General features: G+C 43.0%; 1 protein-coding gene across 4 annotated transcripts in view; it reads right to left on the reverse strand.

Annotated features, from left to right (window-relative positions):
* ZNF106 (zinc finger protein 106) overlaps window positions 1-18,484 on the reverse strand; it is a 172,553-nt gene that overhangs the window by 61,278 nt on the left and 92,791 nt on the right. For 3 of the 4 annotated variants that reach the window (XM_033950714.1, XM_033950713.1, XM_033950711.1), the window contains 2 exons: window positions 3,797-4,150; window positions 2,278-3,043 (listed from right to left, as the gene is read on the reverse strand). In XM_033950714.1, the coding sequence (XP_033806605.1) occupies window positions 2,278-3,043; window positions 3,797-4,150 (1,120 nt within the window). The remainder of the gene's footprint in view (window positions 1-2,277; window positions 3,044-3,796; window positions 4,151-18,484) is intronic. The other variant, XM_033950712.1, reaches the window with a different exon arrangement.

The following is an 18,484-nucleotide window of genomic DNA, read 5'->3' on the forward strand; positions in this document are numbered from 1 at the left end:
GGGCAAGCAGTAGCTTCCCCTGTCTTTGTCAATAACAGACTAAGGACTTTTCCTCTGGGAACTTGTCCAAACCTTTCTTAAATCAATTACGCTATCTGCTTTAAAAAAATTTTGAAAAGACTGTCAGAGTGAAAAATATAGAGACGCTCATGCGTGATGTATGGGAGAAGTTGTACCCTGAGGTCAGTGGGGGAAGCTGGATTGGTCCTTGCAGTGGTGGGAGTGTTGCCTAGTGTCGGGTTCGTGCCTCCTCCCTGCCTTCCAGCTTTGCCCCAAAATTAAGTTGCACATCGGGGATCCCTGCCTGCTCCACCTGCACTCCCCCGAAGCTAACCCATCCACAGAAGCCGCAGGCACCGCCTTGGATCCCTGCCTGCCCCCTGCTGAAGCCGATGCCAGGGTTCCCTCCCTCCTTGCCTGTCTGCCAGCCCGCTGCACCACCCCCCACCCCTGAAGCCGATCCTGTTACTTCATTGGAGCCGGACTTGTTCCATCCTCCCCCAGCAGCAACTCCATGTAGGGACGATGCGTGCACGTGACTAGCCCACAAGCCTTCCTGGAGAGAAGGTTCTAGGTCAGCCATGCAGCGTGTGAGTCACTGCCTAAGTCGCTGCTGGGGGAGGAAGGAGTCAGTTTGGCTCCAACGAAGTTAACAGGGTCCGCTTCGGAGGTGGGGGGTGGTGCAGTGGGCCGGTAGACAGGCAAGGAGGCATTCCTGGCAGTGAATTCAGCAGTGGGCAGGGAGGGATCCCTGGTGGCAGCGTACCCCCAACAACCAGCCCGCGTACCCACAACAAGCAGCCTGCGTACCCCCAAGGGTACACATACCACATGTTGAGAAACACTGGTACAGAAGACAGAAGATAAGGAGGTTTTTTGAATAATTGGAGTGATTTTACTCATTTTGAAGAAGTGCAGTAAACACTACCCTGGTGTTTTCTCCCTTTAGTAACACAGTTACCGACAGGTCTAGTGTTTTTTTCCCGATTGCTAAAACTGCTGGATTTTTTTGCACGGCTACTTTGCATGGGGTTTAGCTAATTTGCATGGCCAGATCGAAAAATGGGTGATAGAGGGGAAAAACATGCGGTGAGCCATTTTGTGAATCGGGTCAGTAAAAGCGTTCGTTGCTAAAGCTCTCAAAATAGGTTTAGTGACGATCGCTAATTTTAGTGCATCTAGCAGTAAGTGTTTCAGAGTATGCAATATAAGATATTGTAAAGATTAAAGTGTGGCAGACGTTTGTGGCTTCTTGCTCTTAGCATGCACTCACATTAAAGCCCAGATACATTCAATGTGGTTTCCTTTCTTTTTTCTTATTTTAACAAACAGCTTTGGATGTCTGAAAAGTATGAGGTTCATGAATAGGAAAATGAGATAGCTTAGCACAGAAAAGGCCTGAATTTCATCAATAAAAATACCCATTTCTGTCCAGTTCAACCTCCCAAACAGCTTCTTCTCCAGCTTTTAACAACATGTGTTTTGGCTACCTTTGCAAATAAATGATTTGCATCAGCCTCCTTTTTAGTCATGTATAAATCAAGCCCATGATTATAACCTTCTTTGCCATTTCTAGATTTGAATTTAAAAAGCTATTTTTGAATACCACTGTTTTGGGCCTTCCTACAAAATGTATTTGGTTTTTCTGCCTTTTTTCCCTTAAGATTTGTTCAATATAAAGTATTAATGTTTTAACAATCCCTTGTCTTAAACTATTTGTGAACTACATTAGAATTAATAGCATAGCAGGTCAAAGAATGTGCCATTCCCCACTCTCTAACTACCCACTTTTCCATGTATGTGTATGTTGGGCATATAGGGTTAATTAGGGGTGCCCACAGATGCACCTGCCTTCCTCAGGAAAACAGTGCCAGAGGAATTGCCAGTGCCAGGCAGTACAGTCTGTGAAATCAATGCAGGAGGTTGTAGGCTTTGTATGGAAACTCAATCTGTTCTGGGCTGATGTGTTATGCCTCTCCAATATCTCTTATTATATTTTATAATTATGTATGGTAAAGAAAAGTTACTGCCCTGTTAACTTTAAAAACTAAATTAATTTTCCCAATCCCCCAAGGTGGCTGTATGAATGAACTCTTTCACCAAATTAATAGAGGATGCCCTGGATTCCCCTCCACACTGCGCTTTTAATCACAAAAGGAACATGCTTTGATATACAACCAAAGAAAACAGTACAACTGATATATCTCAGATCTGGAAACAGAGACCTCCTTGAAAACCTATCTAACAATGTTCATTTACGGATAATCTTGCCCTCACCTTGTATGAACCCCATCTTTATAGTTGGAACCCATCTCACTGGTGGATGTCACTTCATCATAACTGCAATTATTCATTGTCTCCACAAGGGCCAGCTCTGTGTTGTTCATAAAGTCTTGCTTAGATGGACTATCGGGTTTCTCATCTCCATACTCTGAATCAATAGCAACCACTTCAAACTGTGTATTTGAGATATCTACAACCTCCACAGAGGAATCACTATCGTTCTCATCCTTATTTTCTGTCTCCTGCATAGTGCCTCCATCCAACAGGCTTGAAGTGGTAACTTTAATTTCTTTGGGAATCCTCTTGCTTTTGATTTTCCGGGTTGGTTTACCAGCATCGGTATCATGTTCTGTGTCACTGTTCTCAGGCACATGGGCAGCTCGCAGAGATTTTTTCTTCCGTAGCTTCTTCTTTTTTTTGCCCCCTTGGCTCTCAGTGGAGGCAAAGGTTGACTCTGCATGTTGCTCTGGCTGTTCTGATGGGGGACATGGGTATTTTTCAAGGCGTGCTTGCATGGTGAAAACATGAGTTTGGAAGGAACTACTGTGCCCTTCTGACAAGGCACTTTGCTTTAAGGTTCTATTTTCCTCTTTCTTGCTGCTAAAATGTGAATGTGAGGGAGAGTTGCTTTCAGATGATTTGGGCATCCCCCCGTCTGGGGCAGATTTGCTGCTGACCAGTGAAAAACTTTGGACCAGCTCAGTCAAGGACCTGGTTGCAGTAATAACTGGGTACAGTAAAGGACTCTGGCTGAGCTCTCCTTATGAAAAGAGAAGAAAAATCACTAATTGGGCTTTGTGGAGAAACATTTAAACACATAATGAGATCTCTCTCTTTCAAGTACAATTATACTTGATCGTGACTAAATTTTTATTTAACATACATACAAAATCCTCACAAGCATTTGGAAACCAAGGCACATGTGACTATTTTTAAGGCCACAATTTATTTATCGGTCTACAATATAAATACTTTCAGCTATTCTTCTACATATGTACATAATATTTGCACATCAGCAAAATGTCGCCTGCTAGAAACATTCAATTACACTTTGGACCTGTACTTATAAAAAGAGGTGGGCAAGACTATAAAAATCTTTGTATAGCTTAAAAAAGGATACCCTCCTCAAATTGCAACTTACTTAGGGCTATTCATGAGCATAATCCTCTCCATCATGTTGGCAGAACTCTGAGAAGACTAAGCCATCTAAAATTATTGGAAATGGTTTTGTTCAAAAATTAGCTTTGCTATTTTCCTCATGAATTTCACATTCAATCCAGCACCTGAGTTTAGCATGCCAATACTCTAAAACGATGAGGGGAAGGAATGAAATCAAACCATTTCCCAATGAATAAAATGTGATATTAGCACCCTTTTTTGGTTACTCAATTTTCTTTTGGCAACCTTCCTTTACTAGGTTGATTTCTATCATCCATTTAACAGGCAAGGGATTTATCTTGTCTATCCCTTTTCTCGATATGTTTGCTTTTAGACAATAGACGAGCCAGCATACCATTGGCATACAGGGAGACTGCAGATGATGCACAGGTGGAGCTGTATGGGGCTGTGTTCATACTTTCATTTCCATGCTCCAGAGATATGGGTTCTTGCTTAATTGTCACAGAAGAATCAGGCATGGTGATGCTGACATTTCCAGCAGTGGGAAATGCAGGCAGTGTGCTCACTTGGAGGGGATTTCTTAGCATAGTGGAAGATGACATGAAAGGGGATTGGTGCAGCGGTGCCTCTAGGAGGGAAAACAGATGGCCAGAGGACAAATCAACTGCTTCTTGTAACTTGCTGTTTCTTTTTTCTCCTGATGTACTACCAGAAGGCTGTCCTGCACAATCTGGGGGCTCATGGGTTTCTATTAAAAAAGGAGAGAAAAAATAGTTTGCATACTGTTCTATAGAAAAGCAGGAAAAACAACTATAAGTCAGTTTCAAGAATCTTCAAAGAAAGCAACACAAATAATCAAGAGACTCCAGAATTCCAAATGCCACTTGGGAAGCAGAAATGGACACATCATCTTTTATTTATTTATTTAGATTTTTATCCCGTCCTCCCAGTAGCTCAGAACGGTCTAACAAGTGAACATACACAATGGAGCAAAATTAGACATATAAGATATACAATAGGTTTAAATATTTGGGCATACAAGACTGTGTAGTAGTTCAAATACAGGGAGTATACAGCCATTCAGAGTAGAGTTTAAGTATAAGTAGTTTAGTTTAGTACAAGTTATTTGAGTTTGGATACAATTTATCAGCGTACAGACTGAGAGAGGGCTGTACTGAGATTTAGGGAGAAGATGGACAGGAGAGAGAAGAGAGAGGTGGGGGTTGAGGGGGGGTGAAGACTGAGGGTGATCTTTAGTTGAAGAGGATGGTTTTTACCATTTTACGGAATGTCAGTAATGAGTTCTGTTATCTGAGTTGAGGGGGAAGTTGGTTCCAGAGATGTGGAATGAAGTGGCTGTAGGAACGTTTACGGGCAGTTTCTGAGAGGAGGGACCTTCCGGGGGGAATGCATAGACGTATCTCTGATTTTGAGCGGAGGGTGCGGGTGGGGGTGTAGATGGGAAGCTTGGATTTTATATAGGAGGGGGTGGTGGTATAAAATCTCTTGTGGGCTATTGCCAGGGCCTTGAAAGCACAGCGCTGGCTAATTGGGAGCCAGTGTTCGGCGCGGAGTGCTGGAGAGATGGGATCATGGTAGTTGAGGTTGTGTAGGAGGCGGATAGCTGCATTTTGGACCCGTTGGAGGCATTTGAGATTATTTTTGGTTAGGCCGTTAAATAGGGAGTTACAGTAATCCATTCTGGAGAGGACATATGCGTAGAGGAAGGTTATTCCTAGGCTGCGTACCTGATCTGTTGCCGTTAGTAGAGCGGAGTCCCATGCTAGTGTAGGACATGTGTATTTGGTGCTTTTCTTCCTGATCCATAAGAGTTCGGTTTTAGAGGCGTTCAGTTGAAGCTTGTTGTTTGACATCCAAGTTTTCATGTCAGAGAGGCAGTGTTGGAGGTTAGCAATTTGGGACGACCGGTTTTCGCCTAGTGGGAGGAGCAGCTGGATGTCATCTGCATAGGAGTGGATTTTAATGCTATATTTCTGCGCTATATCAATGACCGGCCTGATGTAGAGGTTGAATAGGAGGGGGGATAGAAGGGCGCCTTGAGGGACACCATATTTGATAGGCTTGGGGTTAGATTTGTGTGTCCCTAGTAGGACTGTTTGGGTCCTTTGATGGAGGTGACCCATTGGAGGGCTGTGCTCTTGATTCCGAGGTCATAGAGTCTGGATGTGAGGAGATGGTGGTAGACTGTGTCAAAGGCAGCGCTGAGGTCAAGTAGGACTAATAGGGCATCACTGCCTTTGTCGAGTATTGACCAGCTGTCATCGATGATATCAAGGAGTACTGACTCTGTGCTGTGGCCTTTTCGGAAGCCGGATTGGGCAGGGGATAGGGCAGCTTGTTCTTCAATGAAAGGGTGTAGTCGGTGGAGCACAATTCGTTCAAGGAGTTTGGAGACAAATGGGAGGTTGGAGACTGGGCGATAGTTGCTGGGTTCGTTAGGATCAAGGGTGGGTTTTTTGAGAGTGGGCTTGATAATAGCTGACTTCCAGCTGAGGGGAACAGTCCCAGTGGTGAGAGAGGTGTTAATGATGGGGAGGATGGATTCTGCCATGGCGTCTTCTGTGGACAGCAGGAGGCTGGATGGTCAGGGTTCGAGGATGGTGTTGGAGGGTTTGAGTTCTCTCAGGGTTTCGAGAACCTCGGCATGAGTGACCATGTGAAATTGGGAGAGAGTGGCGGAAGATGGGGTATGTGGAATCGGTTGGGGCGGAGCGGGAGTGGGTTTGGTGTTGGTGTCAAGATTATCACGGATGGTTTGTACTTTGGACTGGAAGAAGCCCAAAAGAGTCTCGCTATCAAGTTCTGTTTGGTTGTTGTGGCTTTTTCTTTGGGCGCTGGTGAAGAGTTGGTTTGTGAGGGAGAACAGCTGTTTGGATCTCGAAGGGGCTAGTTGTAGGAGGCGGGAGTATTAGGTCTTTTTCGCTTCTAGGATGGCATCTTTGTAGGTGATGGATATGTTATTCCAGTGGGCTTTGGTTTCTGAGTTCGGGTGTTTGATCCAGGTCCTTTCTGCTTTCCTCAGTGATCGTTTTATGGAACGGAGCTCACTGGTGTACCAGGGGGCAGGTGCTTTGTTAGTGATTATTTGAGTTGTTTTAGTTTGGGCAAGGCTATTGTAGAGGGATTGGATGTTGGAGTGCCATGTGGAGGCTGCCAGGTCGATGGAGTGGGGATGTTGGGTGCGGGTTTCATTTAGGGTGCGAATGCCCGCAGCCATGGCTGGAGGGCTGACTGAATTAGTGAGCTGACGTAGGGTGGGAAGGGAAGGGTTTTTCCGCAGGGTTAGGGTAGTTTCGAGTGGGAGTTCGAATTCAATGAGGTGGTGGTCTGACCATGGAACCGGTGTGGTGGTATAAGTTGTTGGTTGGGGTTCTGCAGTTGGGCCTCTGAGGGTGAAGAGCAAGTCTAAGATGTTGCCTGCTGAGTGCGTGGGGGTGGTTATAGCTTGATGGAATCCCAGGTCGGTGAGGGAGGAGAGGAAGTTGTCAATTTGTCCTGAGGTGTTGGGGTAGTCTGGGAAATTGAAATCTCCCAGGATGGTCACGTGTTTGTGGGAGATAGATAGTTCAGTGATGAATTCGAGGAGGGTCTCTAGGGTATCTGCTGGGGAGTTAGGGGTTCTGTAGAGGAGTATGAGGGCGATTTTGTGTTTGTGTCCTATGGTGAACGCAAGTGCTTCAAGGGAGGGAATATTGATGGAGTTAATCAGTTTTGGTGTGGCGGAGGTCTTGATAATGGTAGTCACTCCACCTCCTTTCCCAGAGGTCCATGAGCAGGCTAGGGCCTGGTAGCCTGGAGGGCATAATTCGCCTGGTAGCCTGGAGGGCATAATTCGCCTAGTGTTATCTAAAGGTTATTTCTTCAGATCAAGTAAACCAGTTCCAAGTCTAGTGACAAGCAATGACTTATACGGTTCTGCTGACCTGGAGAGCTGCAGGCAAAATTAGAGCCTTGGTATTTGGCGACAGGTAAACATTTTATGTTTTTTTTTTAACTAAAGAGAACAGATAAACTTACAGTAAGCAAGTAACATTATATAACTTTATGAACAATCCTCCACTCTGGTTCCCCAAAATATCCAATAAAGTTCAAAAATAGAAAATAATATGAAAAGCATATTTAAAGATGAGGGGCCTTCACTTTTATGACCTGCCATCAACTAATTACCATATATACTCGAATACACAGGTCAACACATCATTTTCATCAGTTAATGTTGGTGGGTTTTGTAGGATTTTTCATGCCGATTTCAAATCTGTGTTTAGTTTTTCACTAACACGTCACATTTTTGTAACGAGGCTCATTATATATAATTATAAATGTTAATTATAAACGTTAATTGTTAGATATACCATGCATTTATAGGATAAACATATAAAGAGGTTTAACAACAGTTGTCTTTTTTATGCTACAGACGGTGATTAATATCAGTCTTTATCTTGCCAAGACGTTGTACTAATCATCCAGATAGTTTCTGTTACGTCTGTGGTTCATTCACAACAAAAGCACGTCGCCCAATTATCGTAGATCTGAAGAAGGTATACAAATTGTACTTTGGCTGTCCACTGGGTGACCAGGATAAGTCTTTGGCTCCACATATCATCTGTACCAATTGTTCCAACAGACTTCGTGACTGGCTCAATCGACAAAAGGCAGCGATGTCATTTGCAATCCCAATGATAAGGAGGGAACTGCGAGACCATATTAAAGATTGCTACTTTTGCCTTGTGAACACAAGTGGATTCTCAACTAAAACTAAGCCCAAAATTATATATCCTACTCTGGATTCTGCTATTAGGCCTGTTCCTCATGTCGACTCACTGCCTTTCCCTGTACCTCCACAAGATGGACTTGCTTCTGTGGAACATGATGAGGAATGTGATGATGATGCAACAGCTGGTCACAATCCAAAATGATCTGATCCTGATGATGTGAATAATGAAGATTCAGAACCAGAGACCTTTATACAAGCTGAGCTCAATGGTCTTATTCGTGATCTAAATCTTTCAAAAGAAAAAGCAGAACTTCTTGCTTCAAGGTTTAAGCAAAAGCACTTGCTTGCAAAAGATGCTAATATAACTCATTACAGAAAAAGGAATCATAACTTAACAACATTCTTCACTGTAAATGGCTCATTGTGCTTGACACCAACGGGCTCTTCAACAGTTTGTCACAAGTGCATTGTCCAGATGAATAGCGTCTCTACTGATTCTTCACAGAGAAGGTTGAAGGCAGTGTTACTACACAATGGAAATTCCAAACCAAGTATACCAATTGCCCATTCTGCTCATCTAAAGGAGTCTTATGAGAATATGAAGAATTTACTAGATGCAATCAGTTATAAAACACACCAGTGGAACATTTGTGGTGATCTGAAGGTCATTGGCATGCTAATGGGAATGCAAGGAGGATTCACTAAACACTGCTGTTTCCTGTGCTTGTGGGATAGCAATCTACAGCTGAACATTATGTCAAGCGTTTCTGGCAGCTGAGGGATACCTATAACCCAGGTACAAGCAGTGTGAAATTTATGCCATTGGTGGATCCTAATAAAATATTTCTTCCACCTCTTCATATCAAGCTGAGGTTGATGAAGAATCTAGTAAAGGCCATGAGTAAAGCAAACTCGCCAGGTTTTCAATATCTTGTTAAGAAATTTCCAAAAATCAGCACTGCAAAACTGAAGGAAGGGATATTTATAGGCCCACAGATCAAGTCCGTTATGCAGGATGAAGATTTTAAGCAATCACGCTCAGCAGCCGAGCCTGAAGCTTGGGAGGCATTCAAGTGGTTAGTGGAAAACTTTCTGGGAAACTATAAATCTCCTTCATACAAGGAAGGAGTTCAAAATCTCCTTGACTCATATCAGAAACTTGGCTGTTGCATGTCGTAAAAAATACACTTTTTGCACTCGCATATTGATTTTTTCCGGAAAATCTTGGTATGGTGAGTAACGAGCAAGGAGAACGTTTTCACCAGGACATTCAGTTAATGGAGCATCGCTACCAAGGTTTCTGGAATGAGAGTATGATGGCTAACTACTGCTGGATATTGTGCTTTGACAATCCAGACACAACACACACAAAGAAATCATACTCTTAAGCATTTTTGAAGAAATATTGGTTGTTAAGTGACACAGTCCAGTCTTTGCCCTTCGCAGACCCTTAGATCAGCAGATCAGAATTTATTGACCATCCCTTCCATCAAAGAATTCTACTACATCAGGAAAACTAACTTCTCCGTAGCCGCTCCAACTTTATGGAACGCTATGCCACCTCAATTCCGCCTTGAAAATTTCCTCGACAAATTCAAGATAAAACTAAAAACGTTCTTATTTCAAGATGCATATCACAGCCTTTAAACTCTTCCTCTCCAACAGCTAGTAAAATTTATCCTCAACCGCTTTTAAGAAGCGACCCCCCACTCTTGATGTCATATCCCCCCGCTTCCCTGTTCTTTTAACTCTGTTTTTAATGATGTATTTATCGACTCCCCCTTCCCCTCTTTACCCTCAAGTCCAAGTTTGTATTTGTAAATTGTCTTTTAATGTTCACTGTTCCCCCACCTATAATTATTATTATTTTTAACCTTTAATTTTTTTTTTTTTAGCATTGTAAACCGGCTAGAAGCACGTCGATGGTCGATATATTAAAAATTAATAAAACTTGAAACTATGCTGTGTATTTATTTGACTTTGGACCGAAAATACTGCAACATTTCTTTAAGTTGATGCTGTAATTCTTAAAACCCTATATGCTAAAACACTATAAATATTAGTAATAACTTTAAAAGTTTATGTGACTGAAAAAAACCTAATAACAGATCTGAAATTAGCATGAAAACCTGATTTAGAAAAATGTGCTGTGTTACCAGATGATTCTGAAAAAAAAAATTTTGTTGCCTGATAGGGGGGCGTGGCTTGGGAGTGCACGCGAATGGACGGGTAAGGCAGAGGCTCCGCATATGCAGACATTTATATTTTAAATTACTAAAATGTAAATTTCACTTTTGGTCTAAAACGAAGGATATTGAAATTATAATGGCTTCAGGAAAGCAGAATAAGTCTGACATGGTGATTTCCAATACTGGCAGTGTCAAAAGATCCAAACCGGAGCCGGCAACGCCATCGAAGTGTCCGTTATCAAAGGAAAAGAGTGATATGGATTTTTGGAAAGAGATTCAAGAAATAAAGGAAATTCTCTTAAAAATGCTAAGAAATTAGATAACATACAGGAAGAAGTAACAACTTTAAATAAACGTACAGAAGCGCTGGAGATTAAAACTACTAAGCTGGAAATGCGAATGGACAGTTTTGAATCTGAAAAAAGACAATATAAACTGGACAGAGATAAAATCTTTACACTTACCAGAGAGGTGGAGGACTGCCAGAACCGCATGAGGCGGAGTAACTTGAGACTTTTAGGGATACCGGAAGGGGTGGAGAAAAATAACCCTGTCTCATTTGTTGAAAATTTCTTGACGAAAGTCCTGCCTCTCAAATCTAAATACCCGAAAGAAATTGAGCGTGCACACCGCATACCAATGAGAAGACCTGATACTTTAAAGGGTCCTCGCCCTATAATTTTCAAGTTGTTACGCCAAGTTTTAGAAGTATTACGCATGGCTAAGGAACATGCGAATTTAAAATGTCAGGATGCCAGAGTTCATATCGTTCCTGACTTTGCCAAAGCAACGGCAGATAAAAGAAAGCAATTTTTGGATATGAGGCTGAAGTTGAGAGAAATCGGAGCTAAGTATGGTCTGATATACCCTGCGATTATGAAAGTTACTCTTGAAAATAAAACTATGAGTTTTGATGAACCAGTAAAGTTGGAAATGTATCTAAATCAAAGGGAACAACCGATGTCAGTCTAATTTGGCTTACTCTCTTCATGGAGTTGGAAATGGGGTTTTTTTCAGATTTTTGGTCTTTATTTGATTTTTTTTTTATGTTTGATGGATTTGAGAAACTTCTAAATGGCGGTTTGGTCCTGTACTTATTTTGAATAATAACGGTGACATGGAATGCGGAAGCTGCTTTCAGTTAGGTTCTTTATGCACCCTTATTATTTTTTCAGATAGGTGGCTGTTAAGTTAAGTCTATTCTTAAGGGTTTTTTTTTTTTACCTATATGACTAGTTGCTCTGGAAAGCACTGCTCTAAATTGTTTACCATATTTTAATATGATGATATATTGGTTTGCAGATCTTATAATTGCAGATCAAGACGTGGTTTAATATAAGACAGTGGAGAGTGCTTCCTACAGTTAATGACTACTAGGCATAAATTATCTGCCAATATTTTAGGAACATCCATGAGGATATGACAATAGCTCTGAAAGAGTGAATTCTGCTGGAGGGAGTTTTCAACTGATTTCTAAAGTTTTGGTTTAATATTTTCTTTTAAAAATACATTGAAGAAATTTTCTTATGGAATGCAAATAAGAATGGAGGAATTATTCATTTTTTTTGAGACTTTTGAACACATATTATAGAATATAGCTGGATATTGTATAATAGTCTTTATAGGGAAACTTGTGTCAGTAGTCACTTCATTTATACTAGAGTCAATTATTTTTAATGTGGGTATATGAAATAATAAGAAATATGACTCAAATATAAGAAAAGATTATAATTGTCTCAGTTTTCTTATAGGATAAATTGCTTTTATTTCTTATGTTGGTATTTGGTGTATTCTTGATACTAAGTTGAAGGGAAGGGAAGGAAAGGAAAAGAAAAAAAAAAGAAAGGAAAAAAAATGAATGATATCTGAGGTGATTGGTCACCTTTTAATTACTTTTTATGGGTTTATTACTAATTTAACTCTTAAAGCATTTATGAAGCATTTGATAATCTCTTATTATTAGAAACGGGTTTGAAAGATCTTATTTAGTTTACTTATTCTGGTTTTCAGGATTTAGAATTTATTTTATTTATTTATTTATGTTAAATTTTATTTGATTATCTTCATACAATATTGTTTTACAATTGAGGTCTGTGTGGAACTTCTCTTGCTTTTTCATTGTCGTTATTAAGGGTGGGAGAGGGTGGGTTGGGTGGGGGTTTATGGGGATTTGAAGATTGGGATGGGTGTATATTGTGGATAGAAATAATTGGAAAAATGGTGTTTCTTCATTTCAGATTATCTCAATTTTTTAATAATAATTGGAAGAGATATGTAAAAGATATTTGGTTTGATGGAGATTAAAATCTTTTCTCTTAATGTTAATGGCCTTAATCACCCAGTAAAAAGGAAAAAAATGTTGGCATAATAACAAACTTTTATTGATCATGACAGGATGATCCTGGGGCTCAAGGATCTCTCGTATGAAGACAGGCTGCACAAGTTGCGGCTATACTCTCTCGAGGAACGTAGGGAGAGGGGAGATATGATAGAGATATTTAAGTACATCACTGGTCGCATAGAGGTGGAAGACAACGTTTTCCTTCTAAAAGGACCCTCGTCCACAAGGGGACATCTGTTGAAAATCAGGGGGGGAAATTTCATGGGGATACCAGGAAGTACTTCTTTACTGAAAGAGTGGTGGACCATTGGAACGAGCTCCCGGAACAGGTGATCGTAGCCAGCAGCATACAAGATTTTAAGAATAAATGGGATGCCCACGTCGGATCCCTACGAGGGTAGCATAGAGGAGGGCAGCTTGGGGACGAGTGATAGAGTGTAGATTAGGGGAGGGTTGTTGGAGTGGGCAGACTTGATGGGCTATGGCCCTTTTCTGCCGTCATTTTCTATGTTTCTATATTACTAATAATTGGAAAGATCATAGCAGACTTAACTTTAATTTTTGGTGGAATTCGCTATGTCATTTATATAACACTAGCTTTATAGCCCGTTACATTAACGGGTGCTAGAATGTATGTGTGTGTCTTGTCTTTATTTTTTTCTCTCTCTGTCTCCTTAGCCGCTTTCTGTATTTCTTTGTTTTGGCTGTCCATCACCACCCCTTGCGTGCTCCCCCTGTCCATTCTCCCTTCCTTTTACCTCCCCTTATGCAGCAGCAGCCCTTCTCCCTTGTTTACCTCCCCCCTGTCCATCAGCACCTCTTCCTGCTCCCCCTGTCCAGCAGTACGCCTCCCTTCCTTTCCCCCCATCCATCAGTAGGCCTCCTTTTTTTCCCCCTATCCATCAGCACCTCTTCCTGCTCCCCCTACTCCCCCTGTCCAGCAGTAGGCCTCCCTTCCTTTTTCCCCCCTGTCCATCAGCACCTCTTCCTGATCCCCCTGTCCAGCAGTAGGCCTCCCTTCCTTTTTCCCTCCTGTCCATTAGCACCTCTTACTGCTCCCCTTGTGCAGCAGTAGACCTCCCTTCCTTTCCCCAACCCCCACCAAAGCAGAATATCCCCTCTGTCTATCCCCCCAACAGTGCAGCATCTCCCATCAATCCATCCTCACCTCTGTCTGCCGTTCGCCATGTGGTCGATCCGCTGCCGACAGGCGGGGTCCAGCTCCGGCGCGTCGCTCGCGCACAGCAGCGGGAGCAGCGCCACCAGCAGCAATGCCGCCATCGGGAGCTCTTCTCGAGGGAGCGGGACAGGCTGCTGAGGAGCTTCGGGTGCTGCTGCGATGGCGAAGACTGAGCGGCCGAGCTGAACTGGCGTCCCCCACCCCTCCCCGGTGCCAGTGACGCTCTCCCTCTCAGCGAGCCGTGCTGTAAAAAAAAGGAGACTGTGACGTATAAGCGCGCATGCGCACTCGTGCCGTCGCAACGGAACAGGGAACACGCGGCGCGAGTGTGCGCTTAACATTTTATTATTATTGATGGAACGTTCAATAGCGGTACAAAATGGAAATTATAAAAATTTTATTAAAATATGGGAGCCATTAACATTGATTTGTAATGAATAGATACCATTTTTCTTTTGAAGATGCACCATTTAAGGAAGGGAGGGGGGAGGGGTTGTTTTGATAAAGTGATGAAATAAAATTACTAATAGGGATGGAGGGAGGGTAGGGTAAGGATTCCTTTTATGTTTATCTTAAATAATAAAATGCTAGCCTGCGCATGCGCACTCGCGACGCGTGTTCTCTGATCCCTTTTCTGTCGGGATGTGGTCGCACGAGTGCGCATGCGCTAGATGGCGCGTTGAGGAGTCGGGACTTAGGGGAAGGACAGCAGGCCCGGGAGAGCGAAGGAAGCCTCAGTGACACTGAGCCCAAATTCACAGGCCAGGCTTAACACTGAGCAGCTGTGTTAGGAGGGGGGGTGTCTCGGAGGAGAGGGATCGCGGGCGGTCAGCGCCCCCACCACCTCTGCAAGTCTCCAGCAGCCCCTCACAGGGGCCAAAAGGTAAAGAGGACGGATGTGCGGGCCTGGTGGGGATGGAGAGAGGCGGCGCTGCTATACAGCGGACTTCCCCCCCTCCCTTCAGAGTAGGCCGTGACAGCGGCGGAGACTCTCCTCGCCATTTTTTAAATCAAAGCCACTGCCGCGCCTCCTCTCTTGAACCGCACCAGGTGGGGATCGAGAGAGGAGCCGCAGCGTCGGCTTTGAACTAAAAAATGAACTTAAGCTGAGCCCTACCGGCCGAAGTTTCTTTACACGCTGCAGCGGCTCCTCTCGCAGTGCTGGCGGCGGCTGCTGGGAGGAGGGCTCCGAGCTGCTGAAGACTGTCCAAACGCCGCGGAGCGGCCTAGATCAAGGCGGCCGACGATTGGCTGGGGCTCCCGGCTGAGAGCACGACACTGTTAAGTGGGCGGCCGCTGTGGCTGTCCGGGGGTGGGAGGCGAGGCCGTTAGCTCTCGGCATGTAAAGCGTGTCCTCAGGGAGATTGTGAAGTAAATCAACCCTGAAGAGAGAGGCTGAGAGGCTCTGAAGTTCTTGAGTACTGATAGTTCAGATTTGTAATAGGACAGAAAGGAGGGGGAGGCGAGTCTTCCTTTCAGAAGAGGAGAGGATGGGAGAAGTATTCCTTACAGCTGAAAGAATGAGAGAGGACAGAAAGACAGACAGGGGGAAGGGAGAGCGAAAGAAAGAAAGACAGACAGGGGGCCAGGGAAAGAGACAGAAAGATAGACAGAAAGAAAGAAAAGGGGCAGGGAGAGAGACAGAAAGAAAGAAAAAGAAAAAAGAAATGCCTAAGTCTACACATCTTTTCTAGCACCTGTTAATGTAACGGGCTAAAAAACTAGCATAGTATAATGATAAGATTTTTAAGTGTTTAACTAAGTGTTGTTCTTATGATTCTTGTACACTTGAGGAGAGGTTAAAAATGAATAAAGAAAAATAATGTTGGGAGGGAGGGTTAGGGGTTTATATATATACAATTGTTATTTGACTTGATGGATTTTTCAAGTGTTGTTTATGAGACTGTATGGTTCTTTTTTCTTGTACACTTGTTGAACGATTAAAAAGGAATAAAGAATTTAAAAAAAAAAAAAAAAAATTTTTTTGTTGCCTATTTAAAGATGATAGGCCTTCAACCTTATGACCTGGCATCAACTAATTATCGTATATACTCGATATAGGATGAGATTTTTGGGCCCAAAAAATGGCCCAATTGGGGTCTCATCCTATATTCGGGTCATCACCTGACCCCCTCCCGGACTTGGTGCAGGCCTCTGGTAGGCTGGGGACAGGAGGGATCCATCCTGTCCTAGCCGATACTAACAATTTTTTTACCCTCCCCTCCCACCGCATACCTTTCCTCACATCCCTGGTGGTCCAGCAGTGTATGGGCAGGAGCGAACTTTCCGCGCTCCTACCCTGATATCGGAGAGGAAGTTCTGGGCCAGCCAATCGCTGCCTAGCTGGCCTGGAACTTCCTCCCCGACGTTAGAATTGACGTCGGAGGTGACGTCTTGTGAATCCAGCGCTTGTACACACCAGGCCTGGCTCAGGGAAGAAGCAGGGAAAAATCTGTGTGGTGGCTTGGAGGTGGGGGTAGAAAAAGAATCGGGGAAGTGAAGAAATCAGCACGATGGCTTGGGGGGGTAGGCAGGGGGAGAGAGAAAGAAAGACAGAAATAAAGAGGAGGGGCTGGGGAGAGAGAAAGAAAGGCAGAAAGAAAGAGGGGGCAGGGTGAGAAAGAAAGAAAGACAGGCAGGCAGGGGTAGAGAGATAGAAAGGCAGAAATAAAGAGGGGGCAGGGGGAGAGAGAACGAAAGGCAGAAAGAAAGAAATATTTGCTTTACAGAAGGAAGTGCAATCAGAGACACATGAAATCACCATACAAAAAGGTAGGAAAAAATAATTTTATTTTCAATTTAGTGATTAAAATGTGTCTGGTTTGAGAATTTATATCTGCCGTCTATATTTTGCACTATGGCCCCCTTTTACTAAACCGCAATACTGGTTTTAAGTGCAGGGAGCCTATGAGCATCGAGAGCAATGCCCTGTCTGCTTCCTGCGCTAAAAACCGCTATTGCGGTTTAGTAAAAGGGGAGGAGGTATATTTGTCTATTTTGTATACTTGTTACAGAGGTGACACTGCATATTTTAAAGTCATCTGCCTTGACCTCTGAAAAAAAACCCCGAATACAAATGATAATTAACATTTTCTCTGCATACAGTGTGCTTTTTAAAATTTTATTGTTGGTAGATCATTTTGACTTGGTCATTTTAAAAGTAGCTTGCAAGCCAAAAAAGTGTGGGCACCTCAAGTGGGTGTGGGAGAGGGAAGGTAAGAAGAGGAGAGGAGAGATGCAAGACCATTGGAGGAGGGAAGGGAGGAAGATGGATGCCAGACTAATGGGGGTGAAGGGAGAAATGGAAGGGGGATGCATAAAGTTTCTAGAATGGGAATAGAAAGAGAGAAGATGCCATATAGAAGGGGCAGAGAGAGGGTAGACAGTGGATGAAAGGAAGAGAGTGACAAAAAGATGAGGAAAGCAGAAACCAGAGAAGACAAGATAGAAAAAAATTATATTTATTTATTTTTTGCTTTAGGTGAGATGCATCGCTGTTTCTGTGATGTTGCATTGTATGCAGAGTCCAGTTTCTTGGTGCTTCAGTTTAACCTTTATCTACGTATTTTTATTCTATCTCCCCATTTACAAAACTGTAGAGCGTTTTTTAGCGTTGGCATCTGAGCTGTTACCACCGTGGCTAAAAAACACACTAAAAAACACACTTTTGTAAAAGGGGGAGGAGTTAGTTTGTGATTACATACTAGGCGAAGATGTTTTCTGTGTTCTGTGTGTTCGAAAAGACATGGTTTTCTGTTAGGATTGACTGTGTAGGATTGATCTGTACTAGTCTGGCTTGTTTAGTTTTACAATGGGTTTATTGATTTACTGCTCACTGCAGTATGAAAGATGCTGCCTTTTCCTAGATATTCATGATTGACGTGTGGATTGTTACTAAAAATCATGTTTTTCATACAGATGGGGGGGGTGTCAAAAAATAATGGGCCCCGGGTATCACATATGCTAGGTACGCCACTGGGCACCCCTGCTTTAGATGCTTTGTCCCAACAAGGATCCAGGTTTTGGTTTATCTATATGCTTTCTGCATATAATGTTTTTCTGGGCAGTGAGCGTCTTCATTTCAAACACAGACTTTTCTAGTTACCAGAGTTGTCCTTGCAGCGATTTGACAGTAATTTTCGGCAGTCATTTACTTATCAGCAGTCGAAATCAGTGTCCCCTGAGGAAGGCATATAGATATGCCAAAACCTAGATCCTTGGGATAAAGCATCTAAAGAATAAAGATACTGTTGGTTGAAAGGACGTCTCTCTTGCCTTTTGTTTCGTTCAGCTGCAGCAGTACCATGCGAGATATTGATATTGAGATACAGGTTTGATACTTCTGCCTGGATCCTGATCGTGAGTATGATTCAAAGCCCAGTATCCACTGCACCCAAAATGGGGGCAACCCAATCATTGCTCAACAGCATCATTATTGTGTGGGTCTGGATTATGCATGAAAGCAATAGATCTCCCGATGACGCCAGGTTTGTATGTGGGACTAGTTTGTATGTAGTACACATGGTAGTCTTTGACACCTAGTGAGTGCTTTTTGGCAACTTTTGTAAGACAACTCTGGAGACAGATTCACTTATACATAACTGACAGTATACAGTTTCAAGGTCTTTGCCTCCCAT

This window comes from Geotrypetes seraphini, chromosome 7, assembly GCF_902459505.1.
Source record: "Geotrypetes seraphini chromosome 7, aGeoSer1.1, whole genome shotgun sequence".
In the NCBI taxonomy this organism is placed as follows: Eukaryota; Metazoa; Chordata; class Amphibia; order Gymnophiona; family Dermophiidae; genus Geotrypetes; species Geotrypetes seraphini.